At 40.5% G+C, this 21,987-nt stretch overlaps 3 protein-coding genes across 7 annotated transcripts in view; all 3 read left to right on the top strand.

Moving 5' to 3' along the window:
- Window positions 1–3,971, top strand: part of SPTY2D1 (SPT2 chromatin protein domain containing 1) — a 31,022-nt gene extending 27,051 nt beyond the window's left edge. Inside the window, exon 7 of the mRNA XM_074884617.1 lies at window positions 3,887–3,971. The gene's annotated coding sequence lies outside the window, so the exon portion shown is untranslated. The remainder of the gene's footprint in view (window positions 1–3,886) is intronic.
- UEVLD (UEV and lactate/malate dehyrogenase domains) overlaps window positions 1,869–21,987 on the top strand; it is a 20,703-nt gene continuing 584 nt past the window's right edge. Inside the window, exons 1-13 of one of the 4 annotated variants that reach the window (XM_074884621.1) lie at window positions 1,869–1,939; window positions 3,887–3,971; window positions 4,659–4,721; window positions 5,446–5,609; window positions 6,585–6,720; window positions 8,075–8,199; window positions 8,813–8,918; window positions 10,587–10,757; window positions 11,690–11,863; window positions 12,348–12,432; window positions 13,077–13,200; window positions 14,511–14,671; window positions 20,621–20,705. In XM_074884621.1, the coding sequence (XP_074740722.1) occupies window positions 1,898–1,939; window positions 3,887–3,971; window positions 4,659–4,721; window positions 5,446–5,609; window positions 6,585–6,720; window positions 8,075–8,199; window positions 8,813–8,918; window positions 10,587–10,757; window positions 11,690–11,863; window positions 12,348–12,432; window positions 13,077–13,200; window positions 14,511–14,671; window positions 20,621–20,639 (1,455 nt within the window). In that variant the 5' untranslated portion in view covers window positions 1,869–1,897 and the 3' untranslated portion in view covers window positions 20,640–20,705. Of the gene's footprint in view, window positions 1,940–3,886; window positions 3,972–4,658; window positions 4,722–5,445; window positions 5,610–6,584; window positions 6,721–8,074; window positions 8,200–8,812; window positions 8,919–10,586; window positions 10,758–10,890; window positions 10,970–11,689; window positions 11,864–12,347; window positions 12,433–13,076; window positions 13,201–14,510; window positions 16,501–20,620; window positions 20,706–21,987 lie in introns of those variants that run through there. The other 3 variants (XM_074884623.1, XM_074884622.1, XM_074884624.1) reach the window with 3 other exon arrangements.
- Window positions 16,670–21,987, top strand: part of TSG101 (tumor susceptibility 101) — a 21,314-nt gene continuing 15,996 nt past the window's right edge. For both annotated transcript variants that reach the window (XM_074884626.1, XM_074884625.1), the window contains exons 1-2: window positions 16,670–16,814; window positions 20,621–20,705. In XM_074884626.1, coding sequence (XP_074740727.1) covers window positions 16,773–16,814; window positions 20,621–20,705 — 127 coding nt within the window. In that variant the 5' untranslated portion in view covers window positions 16,670–16,772. The remainder of the gene's footprint in view (window positions 16,815–20,620; window positions 20,706–21,987) is intronic.

Below are 21,987 nucleotides of genomic sequence, written 5' to 3'. Positions count from 1 at the left end.
TTCTATTCAAAGAATAAGATTCATGACCAGGTACTATTGTTAGGCTGTTTGGTAAGGACGATTTATTACCCTGTCGACCAGGATGTTCTAAAGGATACATTGTGAAAGGACCTTGAAGCATGTTAAAATTGTAATGTGAGCCAAAGTTCTTGAGACAAGGACATTGAGGGGTCTTTCTTTTGAGTCGTTGGTTGCACAAGCAGCTCTCCGACTCACTTCAGGACTCAAGTGCATGTGACCGGAAAGAGATGGGAATAAGGAAATGAGTTACGGGAATTAGCATGTTTATGTATGAGAAGTTATTATGTATTACTGTATCCTATATAATCTGTCTTACACAAGTTAGGGGTGCATTGTTGGTGAGATGACTCCCCTATGCACCCAGCCATTAATAAAGAAGTGTCCGCTTATCTACATCATATTGGTGTTGATAAGTTGCTTTATCCCGTTTGGTGACAAGGTCAGTCTCTCTTCTCTAAGTTGGGATGTCTATTAATATCTCCTCCTGAAACTCAGTTGCATTGAATGTGGACAGCTGGAAACTAAAGTATCTGCCCTACATTATACATCTCTCTGATACAGAGAACATCATGTCTTAATAAGCAATATTTAAAAATAATCAGATGCTGATTCATTGAGAAAGCTCCAAAGGGCCAGAAAGTAGATCCTCAGTGTGTGTAAATTAAGTCTGCTGAACTACAGCAACCGATTCTGTTAGAGGGCTTGTGCCACTTGAAAAAAGTGTCTCTCAGGTTCTGCTTTGTTAGCAGAGCATGCAGAAACAGCTTAAAATCTTGATGTGTTCTTTTAGGAATTCTGCCAGTGATATCACAACCTTCTCTTGCATAAACAGCTAACGCCTTTGCCGCACAGGAAATGGCAGGCATACTCCAGGATAGCACCTGCCCAGGGGGTGCCTCGGGGTCAGTGTGTGGGGAACCTGCAAGACCTCTGCTCTCCGTAGGGCCAGTGGGGCATACCCATGGCTGTTGTCTTGAAGAACATGTCTAAGTGGCGAGACGAGGAAATTTTCTCAACAGTCAGAATCCAATAGAACTGTTCAGCAGGTATTCTTTATTAGCAGCGCTGGGGTCGCCCTGAGGATTCTCTACCATAAGGGCTCCCAAGAACTAGCAAGGGACGTCAGTTTACATACACACAAATAATACATATTAGATTTCCTGGAAAGGAGTGTCTTACGATAATAAGTTCCCAGAATTCATTTACATAGTCTGAGCACGTGTAGTAAAAATAGAGTGAGGGTCTTTGGTGGTCAAGGGAAGAAGTACATGGTCTTCTTCATGGTGTCTGCTCTTAAGTCCAGGTGTCTTCTTCCTAAATCAGTGAGATCATCCTCCCTAGATTGTATCTCTGTGTCCTTTTGTTCGAGTTCCCCTTATCTTAGTTTGCCCAAGTGCCCGTTGAAGGCTGCTATCAGTGAGCTATATAGGGAGCCTTTTACTTTACCATTTAGAGGCCTAGGAAAAACGGTTGAGGAGTCCTTGGGCAACACAAGCAAAACTTTCATGCATCACAGTTTAGACTTAATCAGAAATTCACTGGTTTGAGCCCTTTCAGGGGGCTGCCGGACAGCTGTAAGTTTGGGGGGGTTTTCCACAGATTTCAGCCTTTTTTAGAGGCCGCGGCCTGGCTGGCAGGTTGGTGTATACCATGGGCGGCAATGGCACCCAGCTGAAAGCTCTTTGCATTCACCTGTCGTGGTAACGTACTGAAGCGTTTATTTGACCTCCCGCTCGCAGATCCATTAGAAAGACAATTTTTAAAGGAACTTTTTTTTTTTTTTCCACGGTTCCCCTGGGCTGAGCCGGTGACGCCGCGGCCACCGCCTGAGGGAGGCGCGGGGGCTGCCGGGAGGCGGCCCCGCCCCGCCGCCGCCATGGCGCTGTCGGAGGAGGCGCTGCGGAAGCAGCTGGGCAAGGTGCGCGCGCCCGGGCGGGGAGGGGGCGCGCGGGTCCCGCTGAGGCGGCGCCAAACGGGGGGGGGCTGGGGGGCGGCGGCGGGAAATGGCGGCTCTTTAGGCGGGGCGGAGGAAAATGCCGGGTTTTTAGGCGGGGCGGAGGGAGCGGAGCGGCTCACCTGAAGCAGGAGAGGCGTGCAGCCTGAGGGATGCGGCCCCCGGTCGGCAAAAGTTCCCGCGAGTCAAAAAAATGAGGTGCTGGGAGGGCAGGGCTGGGCTAAGGGAGTGTTGCAGTTCAGTCATCCTCCTGCTCTCTGCTGGCTTTAATTTCCTCACCACCGCTTGTGAAACCCTTCTGTCCCGTCCGGGGTGCGGGATTTACGTTGCCGCGCTGCAACTGAGGTTAAAGCTGGGCCGCGCGGGGTTTTATCCCTGAGGTGCAGGGCGCGGTACCGCGTGTGATGTGCTGCATGCACCTGAAACCTTCCTCTGTGTGAAGAGTTACTCATCTCCTTCGGGTTTTTGAGGGGACAGCCGCTGCATTACTATCTCCACGCTTTAGAAACAGATTTATTTTTATAGCATCCCTCTGAGGTAAAGATGCTTTAATTTCTGTATGAGAAACTGAGGTATGCGTATTTAAATTTGGGGCATGCCAGATAATTTTAGGTGCAAAATGAGCAAGGGCTGTGTCTGACTCACCTCATAAATCTTCTGATCTTTAGAAAAGAACAACATATTCGGAATGCCTCATTTTGCATTAATAAGCAGGGGATCAGCTGGGGAAAGATGCCTTTGATTTCACAACCAGATGTACCAACGCTTCTGAAAGTGCATTAAATTCATGTAAACATTACTAATTTGGGCAGTGTTGATTACTGGTTTTTTGCTGCTTGACTTCACAGTAGCCTGTAAGACTGAATGGGGAGAAGGTGACTAAAAGGTGTTTCTTTTCAGCAGCTTTGTGTTTTCTTGTACAGAGTGGAAAATAATCGTGCCATCCACGTAGCTGTAGTATTGCTGCTGTTTCTGGTGGGGTGCCTTTCTGAAGAGATTGTAGATTTTAGCTGCTCTTATGTGACAAGTATTCCTGTGCAGTGAGAAGCGATTTAAGCCACTGTCAGGCTGCAGTTGTGTTTGCTTAGGCGAGGGTTCCAGGACAACTCCAGACTTCCTAAAATGAGAAGCAGGTGCTCTACTCTAGGAAATGGAAAAATATTCTTCATAACTTTCAAATGTGGGAGGATGGAAATCTCTTGGAAGTTCGGGTATTGGACTGGCTGGGGACAGTCTAAATGAAGTAGCAGTGATTCATTCTTGCTGACAGTTACTTTCAGATCCCATTTCAAGCATCAATACTTCTGTTAATCTGTGGGCAGGTTTTCTGCCAGTGGGAAAGAGGAATGCATTACTTTGAATTTTCTTAGCTCTCAAGGACAGCTTAAACATGGAAAAAATTTCCCAGAGGCTGATTACTTACACATTTAATATGTTTGTGGAAATCGACATCTTACGAAACTCTTCTAAAATGTATGCAGGTGGATTTGAGTTTTCAGTAGTAATTGTGTCAGGAGTAAGATGACCTCTTTTTTTCTAAGAGGTTTATACTTTTATATTGGTTTTAATTATTGTGTGCAGAGGAGACTAAATTTTATTAAGCCTCTGCTCACAGAGCTGTAAAGGGGAAAGAATGGTGTATAAGGATGTTCAGAATTTGAGTTCTAATGTATCAACAGCAGACCTGTGATACCAAAAAAAAAAAAAAAAGGCAAGCTTTAAAGGTATCAGGGGTTTTTGAGAGTTTATTTCATACCCAAACTATTTATAATACTGCAAGTAATTATTACCTGCCCTTCTGGTGTTTCTACTTTCTCTTGGTTCCTTTTCTCTATCTCTGGTAATGAAAGAAGAAGCCTTTGAATTGAAACATTTTTTTCCAGACTTTCTTTTTTTCTCCCCCCTTTGCAGTATAAATTCAGAGACCTGACCATAGAAGAACTAAAGAATGTTAACAAGACCTACCCAAACTTCACATTCTCCATGAACACATACAGTAAGAAGTGATACAGTTACTCTCAACTAATTGTGGGGATTCTTACTTGCCATAAATTCAGACTGTGTATAATAGAACCTAAGTAGTGTGAGTATCTCTCAGTGGCGTTCCTCTTTATTTTGACTTGCAGTAAAATTTCTCTTGCTATGTGACTATTTCTGAAAGTTCTTCCAAGAATGCATACATACAATTATACATATATATATAAATATACATAATATGATTCTGTGATATAAAAACCTAAGCCACTCATTCTCTAAATTTCATTTTATTTTAACTTGTCAGTAATTAAAGAAGATTGATGTTCTTCTGAAATCTTTATCTGGAACAGCACTTATCCCATATCCCATCAAAAGCATTCGGATGTCTTTAGCTTATCAAGCGTAACTTCCATAATCCCTCAGCCTAACTGAAAGTTCCTACAACACCAGAATTACCCAGGACAAGGGATTTTCAGACTAATGATGCGCTTAGTTGTACCAATGCAATTTTCATTAAGGTTACATTAAGACATTATCTCAAAGGGGGAGGGGGGACCTTAGTAATGTTCTAGCCTTAGTTCTTCCAGGAGCAGCGTATTTGGTTTCTAAAGAAAAACTAGCGTTGTATATTGGTAGTTGTGGATGGGATTGCTGTGCCAGATTCAAAAGGATTTATTATTTCTTAAAATCACATTTTTAACTGCAGCCTTCAAGGATGGATCCCAGAAGGACCTCCTGAATTTCAGTGGTACTGTTCCAGTGAAATATGGTAAGATAAATATAATTTCCTTAACAGTTATCAATCTAATTGTAAAATATGTTGGGTACTGCCTCTTAACAATATGCTGTGCAGCTTCTTTAAAGATGGCTATAAAGGATTTTGCATGAATTGGCAGAAGCCACTTCTATTGCATAAACAAGTGCCTTCATGCACACACAGATGCTGAAATAAGGTGGTGTTAATTAGATAAGCCAATTAACTATTTTAAAAAATCATGTAGTTTGAGACTGTGTAGGCAAACTTTTTGGTTCAAATGAGGTTGCATGAACTCTACAAGCCCTATGCTTGTATAGGCAGTGTCCAAAAATAACTAGTAGGTAATTTTTTGGGTTTTAACTCAAAGCCTTTGAAGTCCAAGGTAAAAAGAGCCTCTGCATCAGTTGTTGAGGCCTAAAATGCATATGAAATGGGTAGCTATAGGAGATTTGTTTGCCCAGAGAAGGAGATGTGTTAGCTGATTGAATACCCTGGGAAACAAAGCAACAACAAAGCTTTATATTAAGAAAGACACAATTGGTAGCACTTCAGGTTGATCCAGACAAGTCTGTTATTATTAACTAATTCTAGTAGCATACTTCCCAGTGTGAATCTAGAAAGTGATCTGTCAGGCTTTTCTTTGTTACTGTGAAGTGTGAATCACATGCACACACACTTGGTTTTTAGTGCCTCTTCTCAATGCAGAAGCTAGTAATTTTTATTTTGTGTTGAACAGGTAATTCCTATAACATTCCTATTCATCTGTGGATTCTGGATTCTCATCCCTTTGCTCCCCCCATTTGCTTCTTGAAGCCGACTGTGAACATGGGCATTTCGGTGGGAAAGCATGTCGATGCTCATGGCAGGATTTATCTGCCCTACCTGCAAAACTGGAGCCATGTAAGAGGTGGAGAGGCTGACAGGGGAGGGAAGTATTTGGGAATAAGTGCATGGTATCGCATGGAGATCAGTGGAGAGGAGCTTGGGGCTTTTTGTTTTCTGCATTTTTTGTTAAATACATCATGATTATGCAAAGAGAAGCAGAATGTTACATCTCTTGAAATTATGGCTTTTGGACAGTCTGAAAAAAGTTGTAAGTGATTGTAAGGAAAATTATTTTAAGCTGAAGAACAAAGGGACTGACTTTGTTACAAAGCAATATAAGCCTCATGATACTTTTTCCTTTGTTGCTGTGAATAGTGAATAATAATACTAGACCAATGAGTATCCCTCAAGAAAGTTCAATGGAAGTTTCTACCTTTTGGGTATATCTCAGCAGCACTCTGAAACATTAGCGTGGAGATTCAAAAGCCAGTGCTGTTGCTAAGCAATTTTATGCACTGTATTAAATAACTTACTTAAATATGACTGCCAGACCAGTAAAAATTATTTAATGAATGCTAGTTTTCTGAAATGGATGGGATATAGTTTATGTTACTGATAGAGAAATTACCCTGGGAACTTCTACTAACTTCACTGTGTGTTTTGCCCAAAGGAGGACTGAATTGCCAAAACTCTGGACAGTTAAGCTTGTCTGAGAAGAACTATCCTTCTTTTAGCTATCATTTGTCCTGTTTATAATATTGGATGTGGCTATATCAAAGGCTTCCATATGTTCATCGATGCCTTCAAAAACTAGTTGCACTGATAATTTCAATTTTATAATTCCTTTTTGTTAAATTCCTTTTAATTCATACTCCTGTTTGGAAAGTATCTTCTCAAAAAGTGATGCTTTTCTTTCCCTTAAGTGTTTATGTAAGTGTTAAGGGTGTCAATATTTATAATTTGATTAAATGAACTACTGAAGTTTACAGCTGATACCACTATATGAAATAGCTAATGAGCAGTTTTGTCTTCTGTATTGCTATATTTCAGCCTAAATCAACTGTTACTGGATTAATCAAGGAAATGATTGCAAAATTTGAGGAAGAGCTCCCTTTGTATTCACTGTCACCTTCAGATGCAGCCAGGCAATCGGAACTTCTCTCCTACATTGCAAAGATTACTGAAGGTGTGGATGTTTTCATATAATTGTTTGTAATGTTCTTATACAATATATGTTTTATTTATTGTTATTGCTTGATATCACAAAGATGCCTACACAATTTTAATACCTGAATTTTTTGTGTTTGCATGTCCACAGTGTTTGGTATTTTCTCTGTAAAATCAAAAGTGCCTCTTTTTGAACAGAGAGCTCAGATTCTCTTTATTTCAGTAAGCAGCTCGTTTTGGCTGTTTGCATTTAAGCCTACTGAAAAATGCTGTATGCTTGGTGGTACTAATTTGTTGGAAATTACTGCAGCAAAACTCAATGTGAGATCTTGTGGAAGGGAAACGTGATTTTATTATAAACAAGTTGATTTTACCCGATGGCAATCATTCATTCACTCAAATCCCATTCCCTCACACTCTCACATCCGTAGTCGCAAGCCCTGAGACCCGTCTGACCGGAGTCATTGGCGTGCACACCAAGGATGAGGAGGGATGGCTGTTGAGTCCATGTCATGTCTCTTGGTTTCTTGTTCAGTGGTGATAAGCTGATTTTGGACTTGTCTTTTATACCCTTTGGGAGTGGATACTATTTGGCATTTTTCCCTCATTTAGCTCACCTATTGTACATCTTGGGCAAAATTCCTGAATTTCACAGTTCTCATGTTTTCCTTATCTGGGTATTTTATGACTCCAGTCCTCTTGGTCTTCATCCTGACACATTTTCTTCAGGTCAATCTTTTCTTCTTCCTTCTTTTAGTGACATCACAGCTGATGAACTGTGCCAACTAGTGAAAACCTTTCCCTTTAACCATTTTCTTCTGTTTCTTCTGGTAATTGCATATACGTAAGTGGTTGTGAGCACAGATGTGTGTACACACACAATACACATTTCTAGGCAATCAATCTTAATGTCTCTGTTATAAGTCTCTCTGCACTCCACTCAGAATGAGATTCGTGTTACCAGGAGCATTGGCTAAACAACCTGAGATAATTGTGTTTTAATCCAATTTCATTTTTCATGTCTTTTCAAAATATGAAATCTTTTACAGTAAATTTTATGACCATGGTATGTATTCACACCTGTAACAACAGCAAAGGGAGTATTGTTTGTATGGTCTTAGTGTCTAGCTTCTTGCTATTTTTATGCTCGTATTTTCTTAGTGAAAAAGCATTCCTATCAAGAGAGCAATGCTTGTGTTTTACACCTTGCAAGTTGTGATGAATTTTCTGTGGTCAGGCTTGACTGCTATTTTGAAGAAGTTTATGTAATTTGGTTTAACTCTGGCACAACCATGATCCTTTATGAAGCAGCAATACTTGTATTGATATAGTGTGGGTCAGTACTTAAATTTCTGGTTTTCTTTTAATTGTAGGAGAGACTGACATGAAATCAAAGAGTAAAATTGGTGGATGCAGAAATGAAGGATGTTTTAATAAAATTACTGTTGTTGGAGCTGGAGATCTTGGCATTGCATGTGTGCTAGCAGTTGCAGCAAAGGTACATAATTATTATAAATAGCAACAGACCCAATTAATAGAGAGGCTTCTAATCTAGTTCTTAGCATCTGACACATAGAAAAAACTCCACAGTTTTAATAGCCATGTCACTGCTTATGTCATTTACCTCTTCAGTTAACTTATAGACACACAGAAGTGTTACTTTCTGCCCTGTTTTCTCAGTCAGATTTTTAAATACAAAGTGTTGAATATTGAATTAACTTATTTTGATAATCCTTAGTTAAAGGATTCTTGCCAGAGTGGTAGCTTCTTACAGTTGGGATCTCCTGGTCCCCTGGAAAAGGATCATCTCTAGATGGTCTGTACTTCATTATGACTGCATGCTCAGACATGACAGTAACATCAACATTTATAACTTCCCAGAAGTGGTTTTGTGAGTTTTTTATTTGTTTCATAATGCATTATTTTCCAATTAAACTCACCAAACTAAATTCTTTTTCTTGTGATTTGACAGTAATTTTGGTCAGCAATTTTGACTTATACACATTACAACAAACACTGGAATTGGAGGAATACTGGTTTTTATTCCTCACCCCACAAGAACAAGTTTTGGTTTGTTTTATTGTCGATCTGCATTTTTTTTATTCATACAGGGTGCTGCAGACAAGGTGGTTCTTTTGGATCTTTCTGAAGGTGCAGCAAAAGGAGGGACCATGGACTTGGAGATCTTTGCTCTGCCAAATGTGGAGATCAGCAAAGGTATCAGATGTTGTTTCTGGAATGGGAGTGAGTACTGTGTGTGCTTGTGCTCGTTTTAATGAGAGCAGGACACTCAGGGGGGATACAGAGGCTCTGGCATGTAGGCCATCTTTTTAAAAAAGATGTTGTTATCTTTTCATGACTGCTTGCTTTCTTCATCCTTTCAGGGTAAAATTAGGAAGGGAAGGTTCAGCAAAGCTTGCATTGCTTTTATTTCAGGCTTTTAAAATTCTGTTTATGAGGTGAAAGTGTGTGAGTCTGTACTTCCAGGGTAAGAGGCTAATGCTGAAATTGGACTCATGCAGAAATATAGAGAGGCCAAGCTAGTACTTCAGTGTCATAGAGGGAAGGAAGGGGGGAAAAAAATATGTGTATGTTAAGGGATTTAGAGATAGCTGTGAGAGCAGTGTTAAAAAGGCTGATGAATGAAGGTAAGTTTCAAAATGCTACTTTCCTAAGTTGATGTTCATTAAACATGCACATGGCCAATAGTCAGTTTTTAATCATTATCACTGCATAATCAAACGATTAGTTCTTAACAATCTTCTTCCCAGTTGGCTGGGAATGTACAATTCAAGAGTCAATGCCATGTCCCATAATTAGTGATGATGGTTATAGTCATTGATGGTCTTAGTTGCAGAGGTCGAGGTGGTGCAGCTCAAGAGCTCTTCCATGGGGGAAGCTGGAACTGAGTTGAGCAACTTCCCCATTTTTCCTTGCTTGTGTGTCATGTGTTTATGTTCCTTGTGCCCCCTCTGAGATGAAACGGGGGGCTTTCTTCTGCTTCTGATGTAATTTATCTTATTTTGAGGACAGGGAGTTGTTTTGATTCCACCAGTCATCTTACCTGCTTCCTTTGCCCTTGACATTGCCTGCTCTACATCCTTTGATCTTACCTTGCAGGTTTTACTGCAAGCACATTTTTTCCTGAACCCTGGTAGTACAACTGTACCACAAATCTCTGTTTGTGCCTTTATGGTTACCTATTATATATTTACATTTAGCTGAGCTGCAAACAGCTTATATGTTATTGCTGGCTATGCTATTAGTAGTGTTACAATACTGCAAAATGCTTATACACTGTCACCTGTTACTTTAGCATGCTTATATCTATGAATTTCTGCAGCAAATGTGGTTGTGTGTTTTCTTGGGCTAATAAATATGTGTCTTTTACTTGAGCTAATGAATAGACTTTTGGAACACTTTATGGTTGTCTACATGTCCTTGATTGAGCTATAAGATCAAAAATTATAGAAGCCTCAGGCAAAAGAGTAAAAGTCTTTCCCCTTCTTTAAAACTTGGAATAAAAATGAAGGAGCCTTTTTATGGATATTTTTTTTTTCTCTCCAAGAAAACTTTGGAAAAACTTATCTGTCAACCCCATCTAGATGTTTTCAGGCCTCCACTCTGTAACCTTGGACAAACTGCAGACTGTCTTCTGTGTTTGCCAACTATGAAATGGGAAAGTAGTTCTGTGGGAGAGCTGTGTCTTACAGGTGCTGTGGAAGTGCCCCAGATTTCACACTGGGGGATATGGGGGTAAACAGGAGGCAAAGAATCCCTAACTAAGATGGATGTTGCAGTTCGGTCTTTAGGATGGGTCTTCATTTTGCATCCAAAACTTAGAATGACATACATTTTAAAAATATTTTTTCTTTATATTTTCAGATTTTTCTGCTTCAGCTGATTCAAAAGTTGTGGTACTTACAGTTAATTCTCTGGGTAATGCTCAGACTTATCTTGATGTCATACAAAGCAACGTGGATTTGTTCAGAGGAATTATCCCAGCAATATCGCACTACAGTCAGAACACTGTTCTCCTTGTTGCTTCTCATCCAGGTATGTTGGTACTTCACCTTATGTTCTGTCCCTCAGCTGGTTTCCTCTTTGGCCTGTTTTAAAAATACGTTACTGCTGAATACACTTCTTAGTCAAAAATTCTTGCTACTCTGAAAGATGTTTTCCTTTTCAGCTTTGAGCAGGACACTGAGGGTTTTTTCTTTACTGTTACCAAGATAAAAGAAAATAGTATACTTTGTTTTGTAGAAAAGGTATGTATTTATGTCTCTGTACATAGTTTCAACCTGATTGTATCTACAAGATTAGCATCCATAGGCTGTCGTCTTGTCAGTTGTGAGTTTTATGTGTATATGTTTCTCCTGTGCAGTAAGGATAGATGCATGTGTGTTATGTGCCACATGATCAGACTCACAGACTACTAATACATAATATAGTGTTGATAGTAAATAGTGCAGCTGTGTTTTGGTGGAAAGTTTAAATCTGTTGGGTCAGTGATACTGTGAACTAAGACAAAGCAAAAACCCTACTTAAAAGGGAAAGAAGTAAGCGTGAGCCTCTCTGTCCTGTAAATGCACTGAAGACAGCTCTTTCCTATTTATCAAGTGCTTCTTGCTCTTCCTATCATTTAGAGCTGTGGAGATGGAGAATGCTTGCCAAATTAAAAGAAATTAAACACTGGCTGAATTAAATCTAGAAGCATGTGAGATTTTTGGTAGAGGGAAGCATGGTGACTCATACTGAAGTTTCAGTTCTCTTAAAACTTTACCTGGACTGTGAATTTTCTTCACCTCCTCCCCACCTGACTTGGTGTTTTAGGTTGAAATAAGCATGTAAGAACATATCAGTAGCTTATACCTTTTCTAAAGTAAACAACTTGGTCCGGACTTTTTTGTAACTGTGATTTGTAGTTTGCAGTTCTGTTGAATTTTCAGTGGTCCTTCATTGTCAACATATTTTTTTTTCACATATAGTTGAAGTAATGACCTTTGTGTCATGGAAGCTGAGTGCATTTCCCAAAAGCAGAGTTATTGGAGTAGGTGCCAACCTAGATACTGAGAGATTTCAGTACGTACTGACAAACCTTTTGAACGCACAAATGCTGGCGAAGGATGCTTGGATTATTGGTGAACAAGGGGAAGACAAAGGTAAAGTGATACTTATTATGACTATGAGTATGTAATGTCCTGGCAGTGCTTAAGTAATTGAGTAATGAAAGAATAATTGAGAAAAATAATGAAGGTAGTCATAAGCAGGGTGGTAGACTTTCAAAAGTAATGGTTCTAAATAATACAGTTCTGGTGTATGCCCAAGACTGTAGACCTGGAGTGGTAGCGAAAGGTTAGATGTACTGAGAGAGGAAGGAAATGTGGTATAATATATGGTAGGTTACTGCTAATGTAAGAATTATTACGTATTACTTCATTTTTAAGCAAGTGTTTCTGTCCAGGTGCTACTATAGTTTATTTAAGCAGTCCAGGGAACTTTAGAAGGTCATCAACTGCATTTGGGTGGTTGTGGAGGAAGAAAAGTTTGGAAAGCTTGGATTTTATTTTTTTTTCTTCTCCTCACCTGGTACCTATTCTAGTCACTGTTTAGATGTTCATTTAAATGTTGTTTGTTTCTATTTAGTACCATCATGGACCAGTTGTAATTCAGTTGCAAATCAAACAGAAGCAATGGCTGCTTGTAACTCAAGAGAAAAGGTGGCTAACAGGTAATGCCATTACAATCTTAAGGGTTTTTTTTCTTCATGTTTATGCACTTGATGTTTGCAGAGCTTTTTCCTTCAGCTCTTTATAAAGAGCTCTGAATGCTCTAAAACATTCAAACATGGAGTTTATAGGAAATTGAAGGTCTGGGTGTCAGTCACTTTTATATATGTGTATATGCCCACTATTTTTCTGAAGTTCTTAATGTTGTGCCTGTGGCGATCTAAGGACAAGACAAGCTTTGTAGAATATACATAAGAGTATTAGAGCTGCGAGTCTGATTGTGTGTTTTGAAAAAAAAAAAAGGTAGACAAGCCTTCTGGCACACTTTCCTCAGTTTGTGTGGAAGCAGTTTACTTCAAAGCAAAGCACAAGTTTGGATTAATTCACCTGATTTAATTAGCCACGTATCAGTTACACCTCTTGACAGAAAAGGGAATTGTTACTATGTGGGTAAACTGCACATAAAATTCTGTAAAGCAGTTCTTAATTCCCTTCTGTTTTTTTCCAAAACAGAGAATCGTGCTTTTACAGTACACATTACCTGATATGGTATATTTAATCCGTCTTTTGGGTTTTACATATAAACCAAAATAAGAATAATTAAAATCTAAACATCATGTTTTTCTCCTTTTCTTGGTTTATATAGAGCTATGGAAGTTCTAAAGGGAAAAGGTCAGAGATCTTGGTCTATTGGGCTCTCAGTTGCTGATTTGACTGACAGTATACTGAAAGATAAAAGAAAGGTTCATTCTGTATCCACTCTGGCAAAGGTAAATGTGTTATTAATATCTTTTGATTGGCACTGTAATGATATGACCATTAATTTTAACAGCACAAACATCTTAAAGTAAGTGTTCTGAAGTAGCACTATTTTGGTTACTTTTTTCCAACAATAGCTTTCAATTCTAGTCCAAAAATGAGCAAAGATCAATTATTGTGTTATTCCAAAACCAACATTAAAACTGGATTATTTTCCCCAAAATACAAGAGTCCAGAGGGAAAATACATTCAGAGTTGCTGATCAGCTCCCCTCAAATAGCTGGGTTTGGCAAATGAAGAGAAATGTGTGTGTCGCAGTTTCCAAGTACTCAGTATTGAATGTAGGTTTCTCCAGAGGCCAAAAGAGTTCAGTATCTTTTATGAAAGTTATAAAATGCATTTTCTGCCAGTATTTCACCAGCTTTTAAACGGCTGCTTTTTTACTCCTTGATACTTTGAGGAGAAGATTATGAAGCTGTATTTAACTTAAAATTATAGACTGAATCTTGTTTAAAGTTTATCCTAAGAGACTTCATTAAAGCATTAATAAATCATATGAGGGGAAAAAAACCCATGTAGAAACATTTACTTGTCACTTCTATTGGAGGTTTCAGAAGGGTGATTTGCATGTCCCAGTGCAGGGTAGCTGAGCAGGCTGATTATTCTGTCAAGTACAGACATATACCTAATTTCACCATGTTTTCAAGTAAAGTTTTTAATCATTTATGAACTAAATGCAGATACAGGGGAGCAACAAGTCTCTCATTCTGTAGTTACTCTGCAGTTTGTAAAATTTCCCATACAGATCCTAAAAATAATCAAAATCTACAGTGTAAACTTGAATTATAGTGGTATAAGTTTAATGGAGTCTCTCACAGAATGAATATGGATCAATACCTGAAAAATATTCCCCAGATAGCTCCCTTTGGCTGCATTTTAAAATTTCTTTTGTTCAGTCCTAAAACAACTAATGATACTGTACTATGAAGTGTATCTGCTTATTCTACCTAAGAAACTGGTTAAACAGTGTTTTGTAGTATAAACTTTGCCTGCATTATAGAGGTCTGATACATCTATATTGGAAACTCCTCCAAGTGTGGCATGGTTCAACATTTTATCTGTACAGTAATATTTTATAGTTTCTGTACAGTAACTCATTGCACAGGATCTAAAATAACTGGAATTTGACCCGTGCAAAACATGCCATATAATGGAATATCCTTGCTTAATTAAAATAATCAAGTTATTTTATGTAGTGCCATGCTTCAGACAGAGCAGAAATAAGTAACTGTGTGACAGTGTTCTTTGCGTGTTGTTTCAGGGATGTTGCAATATAAACAGTGAAGTATTCTTAAGTCTACCATGTATTCTTGGAACCAATGGAGTGATTGAAATGGTCAAACTAGAAGAAGATCCACTAGTGCAAGAGAAACTGCAAAGCAGTGCAGGATCAATTCATGACCTTCAGCAGCAGCTGAAACTGTAAGCGAGCACAAGGGAAGCACAGCGTCTGCTCACAAAGGTCAGAGATTTGCTAGGCAGAAAGGGTTGCTTGGTATATATGGATTTCTATATAAAACAATAAGCTTTTTTACTTTACTTTCAAAAAGTGCTTTCTTAGTTTTGGTTTAAATTACTTAATACCGCACTGCACAGAAATCTCTTATTTGAAGAGTGCGCTTTTGGTAGCCAAAATGAGGAGGGTAACGTGCAAGAATGTTTTACCTAAATTCAGGTGACTTTTGCATGGTTTTTTTGTTGCTAATTATAGCCCAATTCTTGGGTTATTCTTAGCTCTTTGCACCTCACTAGGACACAGTCTAGAGCAATTACCCAGCTCTGTGGAAACTCCGGTGTGCAGAGCTCACTAGAGCTTTTCCTCCTGGTTTCTAAGTGCTGCATTGGGCTTGTCTAGAATGTGGTCACACTCCGGCTCTTCGGGGCACCAGGGGATGCAGTTTGGTAGCTCGGTCTTTCATGCCTATCACAGATGCTCTTATGTCAATGGACTCCTGCTTGTTACTAAGGGGAAAAAAGCTAAAAGCATGACCTTAGCATGCCTGAAGGCTCTGTTGGATGTTTAATGATGTCTGAGACTTTCTGGTCATAACTCATTTGCTCTTATTTTGTAAGGATGTTCAGAGCACCAAAGCACCTGCAGTTCTCAGTGCACACAGGCAACACTATTCACCTGTTCCAAGGCTGCACAGGGTTCCTTCCTGAAAGGGAGGAGCCAGGGTGTGAGCTTCAAATAAAGAATAAAATCTGACAGTTAAGTAATGCAGAAGTATCTGCAAGTTCAGGCCTTGATCCAAAGCCAGCTGATGTCAATAAGCTTTACATCAGCCCGAAGAGAATACAGCTGCTTGAGAAGGCAACAGCACCTGTAACCCGCCTCGGGGGAGGCCAAGGATGTGGCGAAAAAGCAGGATGTGGATTTTCAGATACATCAAAAAGCAGGTTTTTTTTTTTTTTTTAAGATAAAGGGGTTTTTGGTTTTAACCTCTTGATTCACTGCACTGGTAAAAGACTGTATTTGTCCTGATTATACCTCAGCATCACGACGCAGGCAGAGGGGACGTGGGCTCCGCTCCTGGTGCATGCAGTGTAGGAATGTCACTCCACGCTTACATTTTGAGGTGTGACTGGTTAAATATTGATGAAGCTTTCTAAGCAAAAGTAGGATATTTGTCAAAGCCAAAGATCTATTCCTTTGTGCCTTCTGGTTCTATCTCGCAAAGAGCCAGACTTGCAAGGAATTCTGAGTTTATATTGATCTCTGAATTAAGATAAAAATAGAAAGGAAAAAACCTTCAGTAATCTTTTTTTTCAGGGTGTATTCAACTTTCCTTCTTTGTGGTGGTCAGTGTTAGGACAAAATTAGTGATGACTGTAGGTGGAGAACTTTGTTGCTCTACTAAAAAAAAGAGCACCCAACACAAGGGTTAGACTTTTTTTCTTACTTTGGAAAAAGCAGCATAAAATTAGTTTTACATTGTTCTTCAAGGTGTTGTGTTTAATCTGTTGAGCATTTATTCCCGTGAATAGTCGAGGTGTTTTGTTTATTTGGTTTTTTTTTTTTGGTTTTTTTTTTTATTAATAGTTTTAATCATGAAGAGCTGCGAACTCTTCCCGGGGTGTTTAGGTTGATGCTTCTAACGCTGGCTCGTCACTCGCGTGTTTGTGTCGTATTCCTTGAAAAATAACCGAAGGACCGCACTCGGGGGCTCTGCTGGGAAGTGGCACTTTACATTCGCACGGGAAAGTGATTCCCAGAAATACTTTTTAACAATAAACGGCACTACAAACCATTTTTCACACAGTCTCGGGTGTGTTTCGGGTACACAAACTACTGCTGGAGCGTGGTGTCCTCGCGCGGGGGCGGGGAGGGGGCCGTGGCTGCAGGCGGGGCCCCCGCCGCGCCGCCCCTCGCCCTTCGCCGGAAGTGCCGTCAGGGCCGGCCGGAAGCAGGGTGTCGCTGCCGCTTCCGGGGTTTTTATGTAGGGGCGGCCGGGCCGGGCCGGTGCGCGGGGGCGGCGGCGGCACCGGGAGCGGCGGGCGGGCGGAGGAGGGGCCGGCCGCCATGGCGGTCTCCGAGAGCCAGCTCAAGAAAATGCTCGCCAAGGTAATGGCGCGGCCGGGGGCACCGAGAGCTCCTTCCCCGGCGCGGGGGGCTGCGGGCCGGCCCTGCCTTCTGCCTGCCTTGGGGCGTCGGGCGGGGCGGCCGCGGGGCCGGGCGGCGGGGAGCGCGGTCCTGCCCGCGGCCTGGGGCGGGGGCCCCGCGTCTCCTTCAGCCTCGGCGCCGGCCCCCGGGAGCGGCGGGCTCGCCGTTGCCAGCTCCCTCCTGACAGGCGGTCGCGGACAGCCGGCAGCCTGCGGGGAGGGAGCTCCGGCCGTAGTCGTGTAGAGGGAGGGCCGGGCGAAGCGGCGGTAGAAAGGCGGTGTCAGGGCCCCTGGACGCTGTAGATTGAGTTGGTTTGTAAAGGGAGGTAGGCTGCATCAAAACCTAAAATACGGCATTATTTGTAGTGCTGTGGAAGTTTGGTTCTGGACCAGGATATTGCTGGCAAAAGCTGAATAGACACCATTTGCCCGGCAGAGGCTGTCGTGCATGGAAGTGGATCGGGGCTGCGGTGTGGGTTTTTGGGTTGTACAGCGGCGTTTGCATTCACCGGTTAAATGAAGGTGGAAGGCAAGGTCAACTTCATTAACTAGAATAAGGGTGCGTTTCTTCATGACCCATGTTTAAAGGAACAAGAAAATCTCTTGGAAGGTAAATCATTCATCACTGAATCATACAGGGCCATGTGCAGTTGTACCACTCTTCAGGTGAAAACTGGGCTTTGTCCAGCAGCTTGAAATGAAAACCTGCAAGGCTGAATGTTTAAATGGAGTTACGTTTTTGTTTGGGGGGATTTTTTTAGCAACAGTCATATTTGCACAATTTTAAAATGAAATACGATAGGTGAGGATCTGATCAAAACTGAAGAAACCTTATTAAAGGGTCTTTCATCAGCATGGAATCATAAGCAAATTTTTTTTATCAGCTGTAAAATGAGTGCTGAATACTACCTTGGTGTCAGCAAATGAGATCGTGTATATATTTGTATACACCTGTCTTCCCTAAATGAATTATTGCCATGCCACAGAAGAAACAGAAAGGCAGTCCTGTGTCCTTTTTCCCCCACACTCCCCTATTTTATACCCTCATCTGACTTTCTGAAGGTAAGTTCAAAGCGCAAGGTACCTAATAACAGATGAAAAATGGAGTTACCATTTCACTACTTTATTTTTCAAAAATGGTTACGCTTTCAGTTTTATAGAGGGAGGCTTAGTTATTTCCCATATTGAATAGCTCAGTGTGAAATAACAAAAGACTTAAGCTGTAGTTTGGGTGAACGTAACCGCTTAATTTAACTTCAGATATTTACCTGCTGTCTGATCTTGAAAAGCATCTCTCTGTGATGTTTCCTGATACCTAAATTGACGAGGATGCATTTGCCTTCTGAGGATGGAGGAGGGAAAAAAGAAGTTTAGAAAGTAAGAATTCAAAATAATCAGTTTTAGTTACCTTTGTAGAAATCACTAGGATCTTGTATTTTCCAAAGAGATTTTGACATTTCTTGGAAATGCTTGACTACTTACTATATGAACATGGGAGAAAGATTGTCTTGTAGTATTCTGGTACTCCTTAGAATGGAAAAAAGAAGTAAGCACAAAAGAGCATACTCTGTGCTTTAAATAATAAAAAATTCTAGAAAAGCCATCATTCTCCTTAGGAAAAGCTTCTTCATATGTCATTTTATTTTACAGAACTTCAATCTTCTGTCATTATCTGGATCGAAGTATTGAAATTAATAGCTGATGTGCCACTTAATTTTGCTTGTGGCAGTATCTTGAATCTTACAAGCTTCTCTCTACTAAGTAATTATTCATCATTCAGTGGAAAAACTATTTGTAGCAATACTCTTAGTTTTAAGAGACACGTGAAAGTATTTTTTAATTTTCAGGTCTTGGACCTAATTTTTAAAAACACCCCAGATAACCAAATCTGTGTTTTATCAGCCCTATCAACCCCAGTGTACAGACTCCCAGTGTGCCAGCTGAGCAGGCAGGCGTTTTTTCTATTCCTTGACTAAACAGACTTGAGACTCTTGTGCCAAAAGTGGAGTTAAATCCTGACTCTGGATCCTTGTGCCTGTTAGGAGCTTCTGTTAGTGGAAGCCAATTCTCTTTTTAAAAGTGATGATGCCAATCCTGCACCATAAGGTACGTTCCTATAGAAAGACCCCCTTTTTTTAAAGTAGCTGGTGACACGCTCTCATCTGTACTGTAGTGACACGCTCAGTGATGTGGGTATGTACTACTAGTCTCTGGCTGGCCTAGCCAGAATGTCCCAGACCTCTGTCTCTGTGTTGTAGCAATGCCCGTTATCTATTTCACTTCCGCTAGGTGTTGGGGAGGGAGGGAGGGGTGTACTCAAACGTTAGCAGAGTTGTCTGTCCTCTGTCGAGCCCCTCCTGCACACTGCTGATCCTGCACCCACTTTCCAGAGGAGGCTGAGGTGCTTTGCTGCAGCCCTCCCACCAAAAGGGTCTGCCCTGCCCCTCCGGCTGACTGACCTCTGTGCTGGAGCCCCCCGCACACGCAGCCGTCCCTGCTGGAGGGGTCCCTCGCTTTCTCACAGACCCACGCTTTGCAGACTGACCCGATGGCTGTTTTGCCCTTGGTCATTTCAGGAAGATAAGTCACAGCATTGGCCAAAGCACAGGTGCTTTTTGTAGACTAAGGTGGCATTATGGGAAGTGGCATGGTGGGCTCATCTCTGCTCATTAAATAAGAGTTATCATGCCCAGGAGTAGCATCCTTGTCACTCTCTGTAGATAATAGGAAGAAGAGTTCATTTCTAAGCTTCACAACTCATGAGTGTTGGAGCAAAGGTGACCTTTGGCTGTGGTGTAACACTTTTTGCTCTTGGGTGATGTCTGAATGAATTGGTTCAGATGTTGTTAATGTCTGCGTGCTTTGGGTATTGCACATTTCATTGTGTTGGGTCCTTTGTCTTCCTACCATGGTTGAATGAAAGGATGCTGTCTGTTTATGTTCCTTAAGACATCTGAAGATTGTAATCTTTTAAAAATTTTATTACAGTGAAAACATTGCCAAGGGACTACATTGTTAGTTTTTCTTTTTAATGGTAGTTATCAGGAGGAATGGCCACAAGGTTAAAGAGCTGCACCACGTGGTGAACCAGCTCTCTGTTGCCCAGGAGCATCTCCTTCATTGTCTGGATTATAGTTCTGAGTCTGTTAAATTCTGTGGTAGTGTATCTGTGGTTTACAGATCTTCTGTGCTGTGAGTTACTCCCTGATCCAGATAAAAGGAAGGGGGCGAAACCAGTATTACTACTGATAATATCGTGCTGTGAAATGTCTGCTTTCTAGTTGATAAAATACATGAAAATACTGATCAATGATTGATAAATACTGTGATGCTTTGTAAAGTGCTATGAAAGATATCTGTGTGAGGTTCAGATCCTAGATAGCTGTGTATCAGCAATGTTCAAAACGTCACTATGTTTGTTCAGATGCGGGGGGTGCGTTTTAAGATCCACATACATCTCAAGATATTGTTGGTTATGGTAGAATGTGAATGAAAATGCAATAATTTTCCTCAAATCCCTTGATGTATGGACCCCTATTTAAGACTAACAGCATCTTAAAACATTGTTAAAGTTCCGTTAAGTTTTATAGGCAGTGTTCAGTTAAGTAATATAGAAAAAGAAATTCTTATTCCAAAACAAGAGTGGAGAAGAGTGTCCATTTATCCATGTAAACTCTCATAAACACAATCTATTGGATAAAATAAAACAAAAATAAATTATGCTGAAAATTTAGTCTCTAAAGTCATTCTTTCTCTTTTGTTTTCCAGTATAAGTATAGAGACTTAACTGTACAGGAGACAACCAGTGTTATTACGCAGTACAAGGACCTCAAACCTGTCATGGATTCATATGGTTAGTCTGCATAAGAAAATTTTTGCTCTTGAATTGTTGAAGGTTTAGATATATTTGGTAGCTTTTGTGGGGAAAAAGGAGATTAAAACTAGAAAACATCATTTGAGTTTCTCTTCTTGATCTTTGACATCGATACTTCCTTAGAAACACAGACAGTTATTTTCTCACATAACCTTTCTATATTACTGAGCCTGATATGCCAAGAAGTGTTGCATTTTTCACAGCTTAATTTTTAGTTACTTGCTCAGTGATGTCATATCAGTTGGTGTCCTGAGATTGCTGGTGTTTCACAAATTCAGATTTGCTGTCATGTAAAGGTATTTTTAGAGTTCTATTTAGAAAGAACTGTAAATGAATGAACAAATACTTCATTCTGCCAAAGTAATTGTGTCAGTCCTTCAGAGTATGAAGAAAATTGGTATGAGGGTTTTTTTAATGTAAATTAACAATGACAGTCACTGTTAGCTATTTCAAAGGCTCTGAGTGACTTTTGAGTGTGTTGAATTAAGATGATGTCTGGGGTCAGCTACAGAGGCTGAGGGCATGGTTTCACAAGATAGAGTGAGCCAGCATAGCTGCTGAGGTCGTCCTTCTGATCACCTTTTTTAACTGTCACCTGTGGGATTCCTCAGTGAGCTAATTTATTACTGATACATCATCAGAGATTTTATAGCCGCCTGCTTTCTAAATTCTAAATCTGGATTGAGAACTATTAAGAAGAGACATGGACAGCTAGAACATAAATTAGTTTTAACTTGAATAGCTGCAAGCCAGCAGCTGTCACTGAAATAGAAATTCATGCAGTGACTGGAGAATCGAAAACAATAGTGAAAGGACTGCAAGTTTGCATAATGATACTGTTCGGAATTCCAGCTGGCTTTGAGCTGTAGTAAGAAGCCCATTTGTGTTACCTAACTCTTTCTAAGCTGCCTGGGAAAGGCTGAGCATGGAACCACTTACAGATAATTGGTACTATTTGCAGCAGTGAAATGAGCAACAAGAAACTCATTACATTGCTGTTCAGATAGTTTTCAGGTTTATATTATTAATGGAATATATACCCGTGTTTCAGTCCCAGCATGTTCTACCTGTCTTTGCAGAACATTAGCACCAAAACAATTGGACACGATAAGCTACGACTAGAAACTTCCAGGTGAAATTAGGAAAATAGAAGCTTTATTACCAGAAGTTGGTTTATTCAGCCAAGAATAATCTGTTGGTTTGAAAGTATGGGAAAACTAAATACAGAACTCAGTAAATCGAGGCCAGGGTTCCTGGGCAG

Source organism: Strix uralensis, chromosome 15, assembly GCF_047716275.1.
Source record: "Strix uralensis isolate ZFMK-TIS-50842 chromosome 15, bStrUra1, whole genome shotgun sequence".
Classification (NCBI taxonomy): Eukaryota; Metazoa; Chordata; class Aves; order Strigiformes; family Strigidae; genus Strix; species Strix uralensis.
Note: the sequence above shows the minus strand (reverse complement) of the source record. Positions and strands in the feature narration are given on the sequence as shown.